General features: G+C 44.9%; 1 protein-coding gene across 1 annotated transcript; it reads right to left on the minus strand.

Moving 5' to 3' along the window:
- Positions 1-2,216: 2,216 nt before the first annotated feature.
- PROKR1 (prokineticin receptor 1) lies at positions 2,217-7,866 on the minus strand. The gene is made up of 2 exons (XM_024206768.1): positions 7,376-7,866; positions 2,217-2,913 (listed from the first exon to the last, which is right to left on the minus strand). The coding sequence occupies exons 1-2, from the start codon at positions 7,864-7,866 to the stop codon at positions 2,217-2,219; spliced, it is 1,188 nt and encodes a 395-aa protein (XP_024062536.1).
- Positions 7,867-16,882: the final 9,016 nt, after the last annotated feature.

Consider the following 16,882-nt stretch of genomic DNA (forward strand, 5'->3'; position numbering starts at 1 on the left):
TTGTCCAATTGGGGGGAGACCCAGGTCCACCCATTACTCTGGGTCCCAGCCCAGGGACCCTAAGAATAGCACCTTCAAATCCCTTTAACTCAGTGGTTCTCAACACATGGTCTGCAAGCCACTTGTGGCCCAATCAGTACACAGCTGTGGTTCATGTGATATCCTCAGGGCCATACAGGATGTGGCCCACATATGCAGCCCACAAGGTAAATCGGTTGAGAACCACTGCTCTCACTAAACTGCTTTCAGTTCCTTGGGCCACTTCCCCATGGCCCCTGCCTTCACCAATGCATCAACCCTACCTCAGGGCTCTTCTGTGTTCAGGCCCAGCAGCCAGCCAGAAGATCTTTCTTGCTCCCCCAGACCTTCCCAGCACTGAGCTGTCTGTGGTGCTGTACTTCTCTTTGGCCAGCCAGGAGCACCATCTGCACTCCTTTGACTCCAACAAAGAACTGACTCTGATCTGCACTGCAGCTCCTTTTATACTATCCTGCAACCCTCTGATTGGCTAGCCCCTTGAAGCCTTCCCCAGATTGGCTGCTTCCTGTGCAGTCTGTCTAGGCAGCTTGGAGAACTTAGCTCCACTGCTCCTTTCCTGGGTTCGTTGTGGCAGGACGCTGAGACCTCCAGCAGGGGCCTCTGGGCCTTCTCCGCCCCATCACATCACCACTGATCTTTGCTACCAAAATGGGATTATTGACATTTTAGTCCATTCTTTGATGTAAAAAAATTTGAGTGTGAAAAGCAATTTTCTTAAAAATAATCTTGAATGCTGCTCAGATTCCCACATTTATTGTTTTATTACGTAACAGACATTTCTGCTCACTTTAAATTCACAAATAGACGAATTATTTACAAAAGCGGTTTACTTCAAAGGGAGGCAGTATCACACACACAAAAATGACAAGCGTTCTGCAGCTCAGTAGAAAAGCCTTGATTTCAATACATGAAAATTCATGAAGTGTAATGACTGGGGCTTAAATGAATGTACTTCACTGACATTATCTGTATAATCACAGTTACTAATTAAAAGAAACACTGATCCTTGTGCTATACAAAAACGGAATGATAAAGATGGAATTGAAGGAGATTACACAGAATTCATCTGGACATGTTGCAGGTGCATGATTTTGCTACATTTACACGGACATCAAGTGACAGTCAAACAGCAAATCAGTGACAGGTTCATTGAAGGCCAGATTCTATCTTTCTTACTCACAGTGGGTGAAATTCACCCTTTTGCAGAGCGCCAGCACAAGCCCTATACACTATATATGTCCCACTTGAACCCTATTTTAAGGGCATATGTGGAACTTAGGCAATGTGCACAAGGGTGAATTTTAACCACTAAATAGCTCCTTACTCAGAAAGTAGTCCCATTGAAATCAATGGGCCTGCTCTTGGAGTATGATGGTCATAGCATCAGTGAGGGTGACAGAATCTGGCCTTAAGCAGGCGAGAAGGAACTCCTCCGTGCCAGCGGGAAAATGGAGCCATTCCATTTTTCAAGTACCCAAGAGCAAAGTAACATTCTGCATGAATGTACAAAGGGGGATGAGATCGAAGTGTTCTATACAGGATGCCACAGTAAAGGACTCAGGGTCTTTGCTAGAGCAGGAAATGGTAGAAAATGGGCCTGGTGGCAAGGGGCTATGCTGTGGATCAGAAGGCTGTGTGGGGTTGAAATGTCAGTAGGTTGCTAGGCACTTGGGCACTTGAAGGAGTCAGGACATTTTGAGAGGGTAAGGAGTACCATAAAGCAGCAAAGCCTTGCTTCCCACCTTAGCGAGGTGGAGAGGAGGTGTGGGGGGAAGAATGAGTGCCTTAAAGGCAAGGGTCATGAACTGGAAGTGGTCAAAGGTCACACCCAGAGTTAAAGGGAAATGGCGGGAATTCTCAGCATCATTGCTAGGAGAGATAGGGGAATTTCAGACCCAGATAATACAACCTTGCTCTTATATAGAATTTGCCATTCCTAAATCTCAAAGGGATTTATAAAAGAGAAGTGTCAGTGTTCCAGTTTTACAGATGGGGAAACTGAGGCAAAGAGCGTTGGGACAGCAGGTCACGGGTATAGTCAGGAATAGAGTCATGGTCTACTGACTCATAGTCCAGTGTTCTCTCCATTAGTACATATCACAGAAAAAGAGAATTTTCTGAGGCAACCCCCCTCTCCCCACGGAATATACATGTCATGACCATAGAACCACAAGAGATTACTTTAATTTTATGCAGTCTACCTCTTCTGTGACAGGCATTGCACTAGTTTTAATGTCTAAATCTACACTAGATTTGCTGCCGTTATATGTAGATCTCCACCTAAGCAACATGATCTTCTTCAAATACTTCATGGTGTTATTCTTTACAGTTACAAAGCACATGGTGTTGATCATGCTGTTGCTCATGGCAATGCACTCAACTATGTAAAAGGCTGTAAGGTAATGCTTCTCTTTCACAAAGACAGTGGGGAAAAAGTCACGGACGATTGTGAATCCATAGAATGGGGCCCAGCAGAGGACATAGGCAGTTAAGATACACATAAGTACCATGACTGTTTTTCTTCTGCACCGGAGCCTCTTTCTGATCTGTTCTGTCTGGAACCCTGGGACAGTTTTAAACCAAAGCTCTCTGGAGATCCTGGCATAACACAGGGTCATTGTGATTACGGGTCCAACAAATTCAATGCCAAAGATGAAGAGGAAGTAGGACTTATAATACATTTGCTGGTCAACTGGCCAAATCTGGCCACAAAAAATTTTCTCCTGATTTTTTACTATGAATATTACAGTTTCAGTAGCAAAATATGCAGATGGTATCGCAATGAGTATGGAGACTATCCAGACCAAGGCAATTAGGAAAGTAGCTGTTTGATAATTCATACGTGGTTTGAGTGGGTGGACAATGGCCAGATACCTACAAAAGATAAATAACACACTCAGAACAAAGTCAGGAAAGCTTATTAACTAAAGCACATTTCTGAATCCAAGCAGGGTGATTTACTGGGGAGGGGACAGAAATTGTCATTGTTTTAAAAAGGGAGAACTTGACAGACATTTGCTTTCTTGAGGGAGAAAGAGATGAAGATAAGTCAAAAATGAAGCAGCCTAAAATTAGGCTCCTAAATCCATAAATAAAAATCTGACTGAGTAGCTGGACTTCCAGAAGTCCTGGCCACCTTGTTATTGCTCAGCACTTTGCCTAAGTATGGATTTAGGAGCCTAAGTTTTAGGCTCCTGTTTTTTAAAAATCATGGCTTAATTTCCTATCAATATGGAAACATTCTTTCTTTAAACCTGATCCCAAGTTATGAGAGAGAGGATGAAAAGAAGCTGTACACATGTTTTAAGGGTTATTAGGTAACACTGATACAGTACACAGAGATTGATTTGTGTAGTTCTTAAATGGACTAGCTGCACATGCATCTGTGTGAGAATTGAAAGCACACAGTAATACACCTTTAGAGGACAAAGGAGGAAAATACATTCCTTGGCTGAGAAGTACTTGACTGTGTAGGATTAGGGAAGGTACAGTTACTACCGTTGAATCTCTGTGTAAAGACATTTAAAATAATGGAAACACAAATATTTTATAGGGTAATAAAGGTTTGAATTGAAATCAGACCTACTGATGCTTTTAAATATTTACATCTCAGGATGTTTTCATGTAATTGATAAAGGGCTTTATATATAAAGCCTGGCAGTTTACTCTAATGTAGATTTTTGTTTAGTGTGTAGCAAGAGACTATTGGTAATAGGAGCTTAAATTTTCGATGCCCATTTAGCTGCCATATTACTTAGCATGACCACAGCTGCTTGCCCTCATTAATTATTAGAAGACTGCAATCAATTTGCTGCTGCCATTTACCACGCAGAAGTTAACAAAAGCTAAAGAGAAATCTTAGTATTTTATATGCAAGATGAATCAACTGTTATTGACTCAATTAAGTTAAAAAGGCACAAGGGGCCATATTATACCATCTGTTTTCACTCAGATCTTGATGGGGAGTTCTGCTTAATTGAGGGCACAATTTGGCACAAGAAGATTTGAACCTTCTTTTCCACATAAGGAATATTTTGATCAAATGTACTCACAAAATGTGTCTACCCTCCCAAGCTAGCTGTAGTTTTGTATTCCACATCAAGGTGTAACAACTGTTTAAAATAGTGCAATTTATCATTCATTAGAAGGATTTTATACCTGTATAATATATATCATTGGATCACTCATTCATAAATAAATGAAATGTCAGTCAAGTTACTTGGGTACCCCCATCGGGGTTCAAATGCATACTTCAAACATCTTCTTGGTACAGACAAGGTCCCATGGAATGGCAAAAGTGCTCACCCCCATAGGAGTGCAATGCAATGGACAACTGTATATTTTTATTATTAACTGAGTACTGCTTCTCTTTCCACCAAGTGAAAAGTTCCCCATTTTAAATAAATGCCAGTAAAACAGAAGAATACACCAGCCCAGCTTCTCAGTGCTGGCAGAACTAAGGAGGCATAGGTACAAAGGTGACTTAAGCCACCTTCCTGTCCCCTTGATCCTCGGGCTTCTCTGCCCTAATACCATCTCCTTGCACATGGTAGAGCACTCTTCAGGCTGCTCCAAACTGCACTAAGTGATCCTGGCTGCCATTATGGAAGCTGGAGATTGTGTGGTTACAAGAATGCTCTAGCCGTTCCCCAGCCATATCCCCTGCACTGGCTGTGGCTGGGGAGCTAGTGGAAGATAGGAGCAGCTATACATTACCTAAGGAGCCTTCTGTGTTAGGGGGAATCTGCCTGTGGCCAGCTAAGCTGCCTTTAGGGCAGCATCGCACCAGTGGAGTTGCACGAAACTGCCTTGACATGTCTCAGCACGTCATACTATATATGAATTATTCCCATCTAGGGTGTCCCAGGGATGCAGGATGGGCTCAAAATGTTGGCCAGAAAAAAATGGAGAGGTCAACATACTGTATTGCCAAATCTCCAGAACTTTGTTCCAAAAATAGTGAATACCAAGTATATGAATGTTTGTACTTTAGAGTATCTTACTGAAAAAATGTTTTCCCGAAATAGCTTTTTAAATAGTGCCTCTTAAGCTTGCTTATCACATGATTATCCAACCGCTCAGATAAACAGAATGTGCACATTCTGTATCTGAATATTAGCAATTTCTTCTTCTTCAGTTAACCATTTTGCGCAAAAGAGATATGAATGAATTATAGACCGACATCTGCCCGCTCATAGAAATAACCACAGGGGTTTTAATTAATTGCTATTGGGCAAAAGGAGCTTTTAGCAATTTTTTTAAAAAAAGTCACCTTCTTACAAAAATAGAGAACACTTAGGCTTTAAAATTGAATATGGATTTATATAAATGTTGTGGCTTAGTTTTGCAATAACTTTTTAAAAATTCTTTTTCAGGATCATTTTAGTAGATGGACTGGGAGAGATGCTGGAAAATCTTCTCCATGCTTTTTGGCAGGCACAAGGACTTGATGACAAGTACCTCCTACTGTCTGTTTGGGAACAATTTTGTGTGAGGTGGTGGGACAGAGGAGGTGACTGAATAGGTCTGTCCAAACCATTCGTTATGATCTAAGAACAATTAAATCAAATGGAAAACAGTAATATGCTCAAAACAAAGACATAAAGCCAGCTCCTGAACTGGTGCACATAGACTACACTGGAGCTATGCCGATTTACACCAGCTGAAGAGCTGGTTCATAGGGGCTGGTTCATCTCCTACTTAAGCCAGTGAAAAGGCTTGACCCAGTTCCCACTGTAGCTAATGGAAAGACTCTCATTGATTTCAGTGGAGGCTGGATCAATAGTAACTACACTACAGTCAGTGGAGTTAAATCAGTGTTAAATTGGCATGAGAGGAGAATCAGGCCCCCAAACTGCGTAACTGAAATTATAACTAAAAATGGCATAGAAAGGAAATAGGATAAATTGCAAGTATTAAGGGAAAAGCACAATAACATTAATACACTGAGGCCTTGGCTACACTGGCGCTGTACAGCGCTGCAACTTGCTGCGCTCAGGAGTGTGAAAAAACACCCCCCTGAGCGCAGCGAGTATGGTGCTGTAAAGCGCCAGTGTAATCAGAGCCTGCAGTGCTGCACGCTCGCTCGCAGCGCTGCAAGCTATTCCCTCGGAGAGGTGGAGTACATACAGCGCTGCGAGAGCTCTCTCGCAGCGCTGGTGGCGCGACTACACTCGCGCTTCACAGTGATTATATTTTAAAAATTCCTACAGGGAGAGAAACTCCATACAAAGGTCTCAGGGATGCAAAGTGAAGCAAATTGTGTGGGATCTGGGCATGGTGAGGCACCCATGGTCTCAGAACCCAGTTCACAGAGGCTCCTTTATTGGAACTAGGGCTTAAACTAGGTGTCATGAAAAATGCAAGAGTCTGTGGTTCGATGTCCCCATGGGTTCCTATAGGACCTTGATATAGTCCTTTGCCTGGGAAAATATTTGGTATGTGACAGTGCCAACTGTGAAAATAAATAAATAGGAGAGGATAGTGAGTTATTGATGATTTAGACCCAGAGAGCAGATTTTTGGATGCCTAAAGCTTAGCACCTAATTCTATATTTAAATGTCCAGCTTAGTGCTGCCAAGTGCTTGATTGAGTGTTAGCGGTGGGATCTCAATAGGGCTGGCTGGAAAACAAGAATTCTGGTTCATAACATTTTTTGAAGTGCTGCCATTCATTTTCTTTCCACGTCAGAATGAAAACTAGACATTTGAAATACTTTACAAGAGAGACCAAGACCCCAAAATAGCCAATCGCCCAGTGATCACCAGGTGAGTACCCTAACCAATGGACTACAGAAAAAGTCTCTCTCTGGCCCAATGAATATGTAATTATATATGAAAAGTGGAATAGCTTCCACAGAGGAGACTGAGAGAAAGTGACTGTATAGTCCAGTGGCTAGGACTCTCAATTTGGATATGGAAGATCCAGGTTTAAGTCCCTACTTTAAATCAGGTAGAGCAGGGACTTGAACTTGAGTCTCTCACATGAGTGCCCTAACGAGTAGGCTTTTGGCTATTCTGGGATGGTTCTCTTCTCCAAAATTCCATCCTGGACCTGAGGAAGTTTTCCTCAAATCTGACAAAAAAAACCCACAACCCAACATGTCATCAAAGAATTCCTGACCTGTGCTCAGCACCTCCCAGGACCAAGCTTTTAAGTGGCCTGATTTCTTCAAATCTGCTGGACATCAATGGGGCCCATAGGTGCTCAGCACCTCTAAATATTAAGCCACTTACGTAGGTGGCACCAACACTTGAAAACCTTGGCCGTTGAGAGGGACAGGGATCCCTGGTTTCCTCTCCCCGTATAAATCAAATCATCCATTTCCCCTGCTTACCTGTCTACGGCTATAGCCAGGAGAGCATTGGTAGAGACGTACAGGGAGACGGTGCGTAGGTAATTGACGGAGGCACAGAGCACATGGCCGTGCTCCCAGGACAGCTGCCGCACCACGTAGTAGTCCATCTCAAAGGGACAGCAGACGATGGCCACGATGAAGTCTGAGATGGCCAGGTTAGCAATCAGTAGGTTGGTGAGGTTGCGCAGCTTCTTGTAGCGGGCCAGGGCAGCAATGAAGATGAAGTTGCCGATGCCACAGACCAGCATGATGCCGATGAGCGCCACCCCAATCACAATCTTGGCTGCGAAGAAGGTGCGGGTTTTGGTCACATCATCCTCACTGTCCAGGGGCAAGTCGTAATCGCTGTAGCTGAAATTGAATGGGAAGGAGAAATTTCGGAAGGAGGTGAAGTCCCCACTGTGGAGGTTGTAGATGGCAGCGAAGTTGATGGTGGTGGTGGTGGTGGTGTTGTGCTTTTCCTGCTCCATGGTGGTGTCTCCGCTCTTTCCACACAGGCAACTGTGCTGGGCTCTGGGATCTTATTAATATCACCTGGAGAGTGGGAGAGGAAGTGGCAGGAGAGCTTGCCTGATGCTTTCCCCAAGGAGCAAGTCACCCTCTCCTCCTCTTCATCACTGTGAGGCTGAAGAGCAACAGCAACATTTGTCACCTTTTTATGGAAACAAAAAAGAAGGAAACATTTATAGAGAACAAAAGGTGAAAAAATTGCTGAGCTGCAGGGAGAGCGTCTTCTCTTCATTAGCACTGCTCCCTTTCCCTCTGGCGATCTGCAGCTGCATGTACAGATCTGCCTGGAGAGAAAGTGCCCTGGTATGGAAAGATTTCTTTGTGATTATTGTCAAATCTGGTGAACTCTGACCACATGTTGGATTTTGATCTTAATTCAGCAACAGCATTTTATTTATTAGGCAGTTGCATTTGCACAGACTAAAATGACATGTGGCAGGACTGTGAAATTCATGTTAAACCTCCGCTAGCCTCTCTGCCCACAGGCTGTCATATAGCTGAGTGAATATGAGACGTTAGGACATGGCACCTTAGTTTGCTGCGAAACACCCGATGTACCTTTGGATACAGAGGCTTTGTACTCTGCCTAGGGGTCTCTGAAGGGCAGCATTACAGGAGAGAAAAGAGGGGGAACTGCCTCACTAGCTTCTAAATACATTAGCTAATTAAATAAGAGCCTCCAGGACGCCTGAGGGATGCAGTAGCTAGGACATTTCTTTTGGGCAACATTTAATTGAGTACATAGTGCCCAATCCTCAGCTAGTATAAACTGGCGCAGCTCTGCAGAAGTCATGAGCCCCTCACCAATTTACACCAGCTGACGATATTGCTCGGTTGAGCTGATCAGAAAGGTCTAATACATGGACAAATGTATCTCTAGGAGTGAGGACCCCCTTCAACAAAGAGGGACGTTATTTATATGAAAAGGAACATCTTTCTGACTTGGAGAACAAATGTTCAGAATTGTTGAAAGGAAAGGAAACCCCCTCTATTGCTTTTCTTGTCATTTCTACAAAAGATACCGAAGCAACTTCCAATAATTCTGTACATTTTGAAGTGCACCACATACAAACAACCCCCTCAGCTCCCATGCCCATGTGTGCTTTATGCACCAGAATGCTAACAGAGATGTCTCCTCGAATCCTCTTAACTCACTGCTGGAAGTGATCCAGCCCTCCAGTTACTTATAGTTAGAGGCTCAAAGCTGCACATAGTACTGGGATGAAATTGGCAGGAGCTGCTGCTTCATTGCATTAAAGCACCAAGTCCCCACAATGTCAAATGTCATCAAGCAGGCCCTACTTTGACTGCAGAGGACAATCTGCAGAGCGGAGCTGTCCTGAGCTGCATTTTCCACAAAACCGGCCACAGGCTGCGGGGCACTGATGCTGAGGGGTTTGTGAGAGGAACTCTCATGCAAAACTTTCATTTCCAATTGCACTTGGACTGAAAGAGTTGCAAAATGACACGCGCCGTCTAGAACAGCAAAGAAACTAGATTATCATTTCAAACAGCCAACCGCATCATACAATGCTGCACCAAGCCGCCTGGCAGCTGTGCAAATTCAAGCCCCCGACCCCAATACAAGAAACAGAAACAATCCAAGTGCACCTGAACAACATGCTTTACAGAGGAAGTGATGATACATATTTCAAACAGTTTTCCTGCGAATAGCAGAGGAACTCCTAAAACAAGACAACTCAGCAACAACTGACTACCTGTGATAGGGCTCATCTTCATCATGGTCTCTGATGCTCTGGGGGTCGCCTCCAGGGTCACTCCCTGTTGCAGTCACTGGAACTCAGGCAGAATCACTAGGAACGCAGCTGAGAGAGTTAAATAAATGACACTTTATTGCCAGAGCTGGAATAGCGTGTCAGCCCCGGAGCTCAACAAGGAGCAGAACTCCTTTGTCTGTGTGCCTGCATCTAAAGCCTTTTCTTAGTGGGAGGCACCTTGATGCTAGCCGTGCATATGTAATTTTAAAGAGGCAGTACACAATACCACATGACAGCCCCTATTTTACTTTAAGGCTCCCCTACTGAACTGAACACACACACTGTCCTTGTCACCCAGCTTGTAATAGGAATGTCGCTGCTGCCCTGGTTGCTGCATGCTGTTTGATCTTTGTTTGTATCGGTCAGTGGTTACTTACCCCAGGAGTGAATGAAGGGCTGGATCCAAGCCCCACGTTGGGAGGGGACCCTCGAAAGACCTATCTAAACTAAGACCTAGCCAATTTCCTAGACATGAGATGTGGTATTGAGAAGAGTGCTAAGCACTGCTGGGACACAGCAATAGCAGAATAGCTCCTTCAGCAGCTGTTCCCCCTGCTTGCAGTCAAGTAGCCCTGCAGCAGTTGTGGAAGCTGTTCAATAGCTGAAAAATAAGAGGCAGCCTTCATGCAACTGGTGGCAGCCTTGATTCTCCTGTGATTCTGCTGAGCCTTCCAAGTCCTCCATCGCCAAGACATGGGAAAGGAAGAGAACTTGAGCGACTGTCCACCGAGACCACACTGGGGGAGGGAAATAAATTGAAAAAGAAATTCCACTCCTTGGGTTTGAAAATGTGGCTGTGACAAGGTGTTCATTAATGTGATACGTTTTGCATTTTTGTGGAAAGTTAGCAAATACACATGTGTGAAGGTATCAGAGACATTCGACTGAGGTCAGAGGCTGGCTGGCTGATTAATTAGCCCCACCGGCTGCACCTGGGAAAAGACCCACAGCTTAACCGGCTGACTCATAAAAGGAAGAGCAGGCAATGAAGAGGAGTAGCTGTAGTACCTGCCAGAGGCTGGAGCTACTGCTGGGAGGAACTGCTTCCACAAACAAAAATGGACAGAAAGGAGACTGTGGGGAAGTTCTATTATCAAAAGGCTCTGAGGTAAGAACCGAGAACTTTGGGTTGAGGAACTTATGGGGGAGTAAGGGACAGACTTGGGGAAGTTTTGATCTTGCTTGTTGAGGAGACTTGAAATAAAAGAAAAAGAAACCACAACTGACCCTGCCAGAAATTGCCTTCCCTGGACTCAGTGAGAAGGTTCCAGGTAGAATTCTCCCATGGAGGGCACTGGCTCAGTAAGAGCAAGTTGGGTTCCAGCCAGAAGAGAGCGCTATAAGACAGATCCCAATCTCTTACAAGAAGTTACAGTTGAGGGGAACTGCAGGGCACCCACTCTAGGCTCCCAGCTCCTCAGTCATCACCTCTCTTGGGCAGAGACCTGCATCTCTTCCCCTCCTAACTGGGGTTTTTCCAGGCTGTGCAGTTCCCTGCCTAAACTGTGTTATTCCCAGCAAACCAAACTGTCTGACAGGCTAGCACCTGTGCTTTGCTCTCTCCCCAGAGGCTATCAACAGCACACTGGACAGCTGCTGTAAGTTACCACATAGCCGTTTATAATCAAGCACATTTATTCTTAAGGGGAAAGCATTACAGAGAAAACATATTAAAAACAGTAAAAGAACCTACATGCCGTCTGAAAGCTTACCAGAGGTCACCCCGACTCCAACATCCAGCTCTGGCAGGTGTCCGTCCTTCCAACATTTCCCTGAGGACTGGGGTCCCCCATTCAACAGAAAGTCCTGTCTGTTTGCTGGCTCCTAAAGAAGACCCTGAATTAGTTTAACTGAGGATAGTTTTCTAAAAGTCCTTTGTGTGTTGGTCCTGGAGATTCCAGTTTGAACAAGTAGATGCACATCATCTGGTGGTGCTACCTCTTGAGCGGTGTTACAGCTTGAGTGAATTTGCCTAATCACCCCTCCTGCACCTGTTCCTGAAGGGCTGTGGTCCCTCCACCCCCAAGGAATTACATACAATCCCCATAGGCGCAGGTTTTGTGCGGGGTGCTGGATGCCAGCCCCACTCTGGGCTGCGGGCAGGGTCCCGGCTGCCAGCCCCGCTCCCGGCCATGCACACAGGGTCCCGCATCATGGCTGCTGGCCCTGCACCCGGCCCCACACACAGGGTTCCAGCTGCCGGCCCTGCAGGTGGGGCTCCACTACTGGCCCCATGCCTGCTCCCAGCCTCAGCCCCCTTATCTCTGTCCTTGTCCCCAACTCCTGGAGGCACAGCCCTGCTCCTGGCCTCAGCTCTGAGGGGAAGGGGGGGGACAAGGTAAAAAGTTTGGGGATAGTTTTGCTGGCTTTCAGCACCCCCACTATAAAAAGCGTTCCAGCGCCACTGATGATCCCTGGTCCTCAATGATATATAAACATAATACAATAAGATCTCCCAAAAGTATTGCAGGAAATTGCTTGCTCTTTCTCTCTCTCTCTCTCACACACATTTATTATTTCAAGTAAAATATTTCACGGGACCTTAATTATAATACTCAGTGTAATAAGTCAAAAGCCATAAAATGGTTTGCTGTTATTACTGTCCTGAAAGCATGCAACCAAATAAGGCACAATGAAATTAAATACACTGTATTTTGCCACAAAGCATTACAACTTTCTGTTGTAAAATGTCAGTGCCACGTGTATGAACAAATATAGGGAGAAATAAAGCAAAGTTATAATGTACAATGGAATAAGATATCAAACATCCTTACATAAAATAGTATACAAGAACCTTGATGAACTCAAATAAAGATTATTACTGCATAAAGAACTGTTTGGAGCTTTACATTAGAAAGGTAATTCTTCTGATTAATACTTTGCTTTAATCTCTTAAATAAAATTGTATAGGATCTCAAATCAAGGCAGGATCCAAATATTTATTTTCCTTTGGTCCAGATCCTCAGTTGGTGTAAATCTGTTTGTCCCCAGTGACTAAAAACATTACAGCAATGGAGCTATGCCAGTTTTGATAAGCTTAGGATCTGGCCTTTTTCTCTCTTGAGCTTACACTGATCTTCTCCTGTATACAGATTAACATTGCCAGTCTAAGTAGGGGTGTGTGTGTGTGTGTGTATAAAAGCTGAATCCTTTGAAACTGCCAGTAATAGTGCAATATTACCTTATCTAGAATGCAGAAAAGGAGTGGAGCATTGCAATATTAAGCAATATTTTGTTGCTCATTAGATAGCAACATTATTGATGCTGAACTACAGGTTTAAAAATCAAGCAGGAAAGTAAAAATCAAGTGCTGGGTCTCATTCTTGGTCTACGCTACAGAGTTAGGGCAACGTAAGGCAGCTTACATTGACATAACTGAACAAAACACTGACCCAGGAACCTATCCTTGTAACAAGGCCCGATGCCAACTCTGTCCACATATCTATTCAAGTGACATCATCATAGGACCTAATCACATCGGCCATACCATCAGGGGCTCATTCACCTGCACATCTACCAATGTGATATATGCCATCATGTGCCAGCAATGCCCCTCTGCCATGTACATTGGCCAAACCGGACAGTCTCTACGCAAAAGAATTAATGGACACAAATCTGATATCAAGAATCATAATACTCAAAAACCAGTGGGAGAACACTTTAACCTGTCTGGCCATTCAATGAAAGACCTGTGGGTGGCTATCTTACAACAGAAAAACTTCAAAAACAGACTCCAATGAGAGACTGCTGAGCTGGAATTGATATGCAAACTAGATACAATCAATTTAGGATTAAATAAGGACTGGAAATGGCTGAGCCATTACAAACATTGAATCTATCTCCCCTTGTAAGTATTCTCACACTTCTTATCAAACTGTCTGTACTGGGCTAGCTTGATTATCACTTCAAAAGTTTTTTTTCACTTACTTAATTGGCCTCTCAGAGTTGGTAAGACAACTCCCACCTGTTCATGCTCTCTGTATGTGTGTGTGTGTGTATATGTATCTCCTCAATATATGTTCCATTCTATGCATCCGAAGAAGTGGGCTGTAGCGCACGAAAGCTTATGCTCGAATAAATTTGTTAGTCTCTAAGGTGCCACAAGTACTCCTGTTCTTTTTGCGGATACAGACTAACACGGCTGCTACTCTGAAAATTGACATAACTGTGTAAGCTTCTACGCTAAAATTTCACTTCCTCTGACATAACTTGCCCGCTACGCGGACTTAATGCCACCTCTGTAAGAGGTGTAGGGCTTAGGTCGATGCAGTGTCAGTGTAGACACTGTGTTATGCTGACTTTAGTGGTCTCCGAGAAATGTCCCACAATGCCCCACCTTGACCACTCTGGTCACTGTTTTGAACTCTGCTGCCCAGTGGCCAGGTATATAGGTACACACCTTTCTCCATTAAAACCATGCAAATTTTTGAAATTCCATTTCCTGTTTACCTGGAGTGGAGAGCTCACCTAACAACTCGCGAACATGCCTAGCAACTGTCCAGGTGACCAAGCCGACTACACGCCGCAGACACACTCTTGCCTGGAGTACACAGGAGGAATTGGATCTCCTGGGTCTGTTGGGAGAAGAGGATGTGCAGGTACAGCTCTGATCTAGCTGTAGAAATGTCAGTATTTACGAGTTGATCACCCGGGGCTTGGAGGAGAAGGGCTACAAGAGGGACACACAGCAGTGCCCCGTGAAAGCCAAGGAGCTGAGGCAAGCGTACCAGAAGACAAGGGGGGGCTAACAGTCACTCTGGTGTGGAGCCACAGACATGCCGCTTTTACGAAGAGCTGCATGCCATCCTTTGCAGAGACCCAACCTCCCCTTCCCAAGAGCCCTGTAGATACTTTGGGGGAGCAGGAGTTACAGGGCCCTGCCGTGAACAATGATGAGGAGGCAAGCAACCAGGGGATCCAGTGGCATGGCAAGCCAGGGTCTGATTTTGACTCCTGGACAGTCCAGCCAGTCCCTAAAGTCAACTTACCAGGGGAAGGAACCTCTGGTAAATATGTAGTTTGCTTTGAAATTGCAGGAACACATCTGTTGATTTACTCTTTTGTATTTATACTAGAAGAGGTAGTGAAACAACCAAGACAAGTAGAGTTATCTGCTTCTCATTCACCTGTACAGTTAGGCAAAGGGGGTCCCGCAGAACAGTTTGTTTATATGCACCAGGATGTCCTGGGAATCCTCTGTAGAGATCTCAAGGAAATTTTCCTGGATGTAGTCTGCAATCCTCTGCTGAAGGTTTCTAGGGAGGGCTGCCTTATTTTTTCCGCCTCAGTAGGATGCTTTCCCATGTCCCTCAGCAATTACTTCAGCAGGCACCATTGCAGATCACAAGCTAGCAGTAAACAGTCTGTCTGCAGCTGGACAGCTGCAGGAGCTGTTCCCTTTCAGCCTCTGTTACCCTCAGGAGTGACATGTCGGCTAAAATCACCACTGACTGGAAAACGGTGCCAAGATTCAGTTCAATTGCCCTACATGCATATACTCATGGCCGTGAGCGACCTCCCCCTTCTTATTGTTCCCCGACTTGCCCCCACACCATCGCTGGGACTGCCGCCATGCTCTCTGAATCCCAAGAAGAAGTGAGAACGTACTACTTGCAAACTGTGTGGGTCAAGGGGAATGAGTTATGTATACCTAGTTTCCCTTTATCTTGTGAATACACCCACAATGCATAGAAGTACTACTGTATCTTTTGCAGCTGGAAATGTGGCCTTGAGGGTATCTCCGTCCACACCAGCAGAGTCGCTAAGCCAGATGAGGAGAAGGAAGAGGATGTGGGATGACATTGTTCCAGGGGATCCTGCAAGCCTCTGCTCCTTTGGATACCAAGGACAAGGCTTGGAGGACAGCATGGCCAGGGATAGAGCGGAGAAGAGAAAGGTGCAGGTAAAGGAGAGAGACATGCAGCAGGAGATGCTAGTGCTTCTCAAGCAGCAAACAGGCATGTTGGAGACAATTGTTGATCTTCCGGTTCACATCACTTCGCAGCCCATAGAGAACTGCATTCCAGGACCTCCCTACATTCCCACCCCTCCACATTCCACGTAGGGTCCGGGACCACTGCACTACCCCACCACTCCACCCTGGGGGGGGGGGGAGAGTACGGATGTTCACAGCTGCATATACACTGACCTGTGAGAGACATGGTTGATGTATGTGTTTGTGAAATGGAAATGACTGTTCTTTCCCCTTCAGAGGTTCTTTCCCTTGTATTTATAAAGTTTCATTCAGTTATTAATGTGTCTGTTTGCCTGGGTTTGGACTAAAAGTCCATTTATGGAAACTTAATTCATCTTTATTAGTTCACAACTTATGATGGCTGGGGCTGACATCATTCACAGAGAACAGCAAGAGGTGCATATGCAATGTTATATTAATACACACACAGCACTCCTTACAAGGGTCATACCGGGGTGCAAAAAAGCAATGCAAGGCAGAGCACATTAAAGCAACACATATTACTGTGGCTCACTATTAGAATTGTCTTCCAAAGCCCCTCTGAGCTGAATATCTCCGCACTGAGCTCTTCTTATAGCCCTGGTATCTGGCTGCTCAAAATCAGCAGGCAGCCACTCCACCTCCACCAAGGTGGAAACTTTTCCCCCTTTGCTTCACAGATATTATGAAGCACACAGCAGGCAGCTATAACCATTGGGATATTTTTTTCAATGAGATCAAATCTCATGAGTAGACAGCACCAGTGGCCTTTCAAATGGCCAAAGGCACATTCAACTGTCATTCTGCACCTGCTGAGCCTGCAGTTGAAACACTCCTTGTTGCTGTTGAGGTGGCCGGTGTACAGCTTCATGAGTAAGGGGTAGGCTGGGTCTCCCAGGATCACTAGTGGCATTTGAACATCCCAATGGTAAACTGCGGGATCACACACAACCATGCTCACAACACTCATCACAATAGTGCAGGGCTGTGCAGGATCGATGCTTCTCACAGAGATAGTGGACATATGGGTTTGCAGAGCTTTTGAAAAGCGGCACGAAACATTATGGGATGGAGAAAACTACATTATGGGACGTTGAAATCATGTTCCCAGTCACCCCTGAATGACTCGTTTGCCCCCCATGAGGCATTGCAAACCCTTCTCAAAACACCATAGAAGGTGGCAAGTTGCACAGTGGGATAGCTACCCATGGTGCACTGCTCTCTGCATCAATGCTGGTAGTGCTG

The sequence above is a fragment of the Terrapene carolina genome, unplaced genomic scaffold (genome assembly GCF_002925995.2).
Source record: "Terrapene carolina triunguis isolate 2854851 unplaced genomic scaffold, T_m_triunguis-2.0 Scaffold132, whole genome shotgun sequence".
NCBI lineage: Eukaryota > Metazoa > Chordata > Testudines > Emydidae > Terrapene > Terrapene triunguis.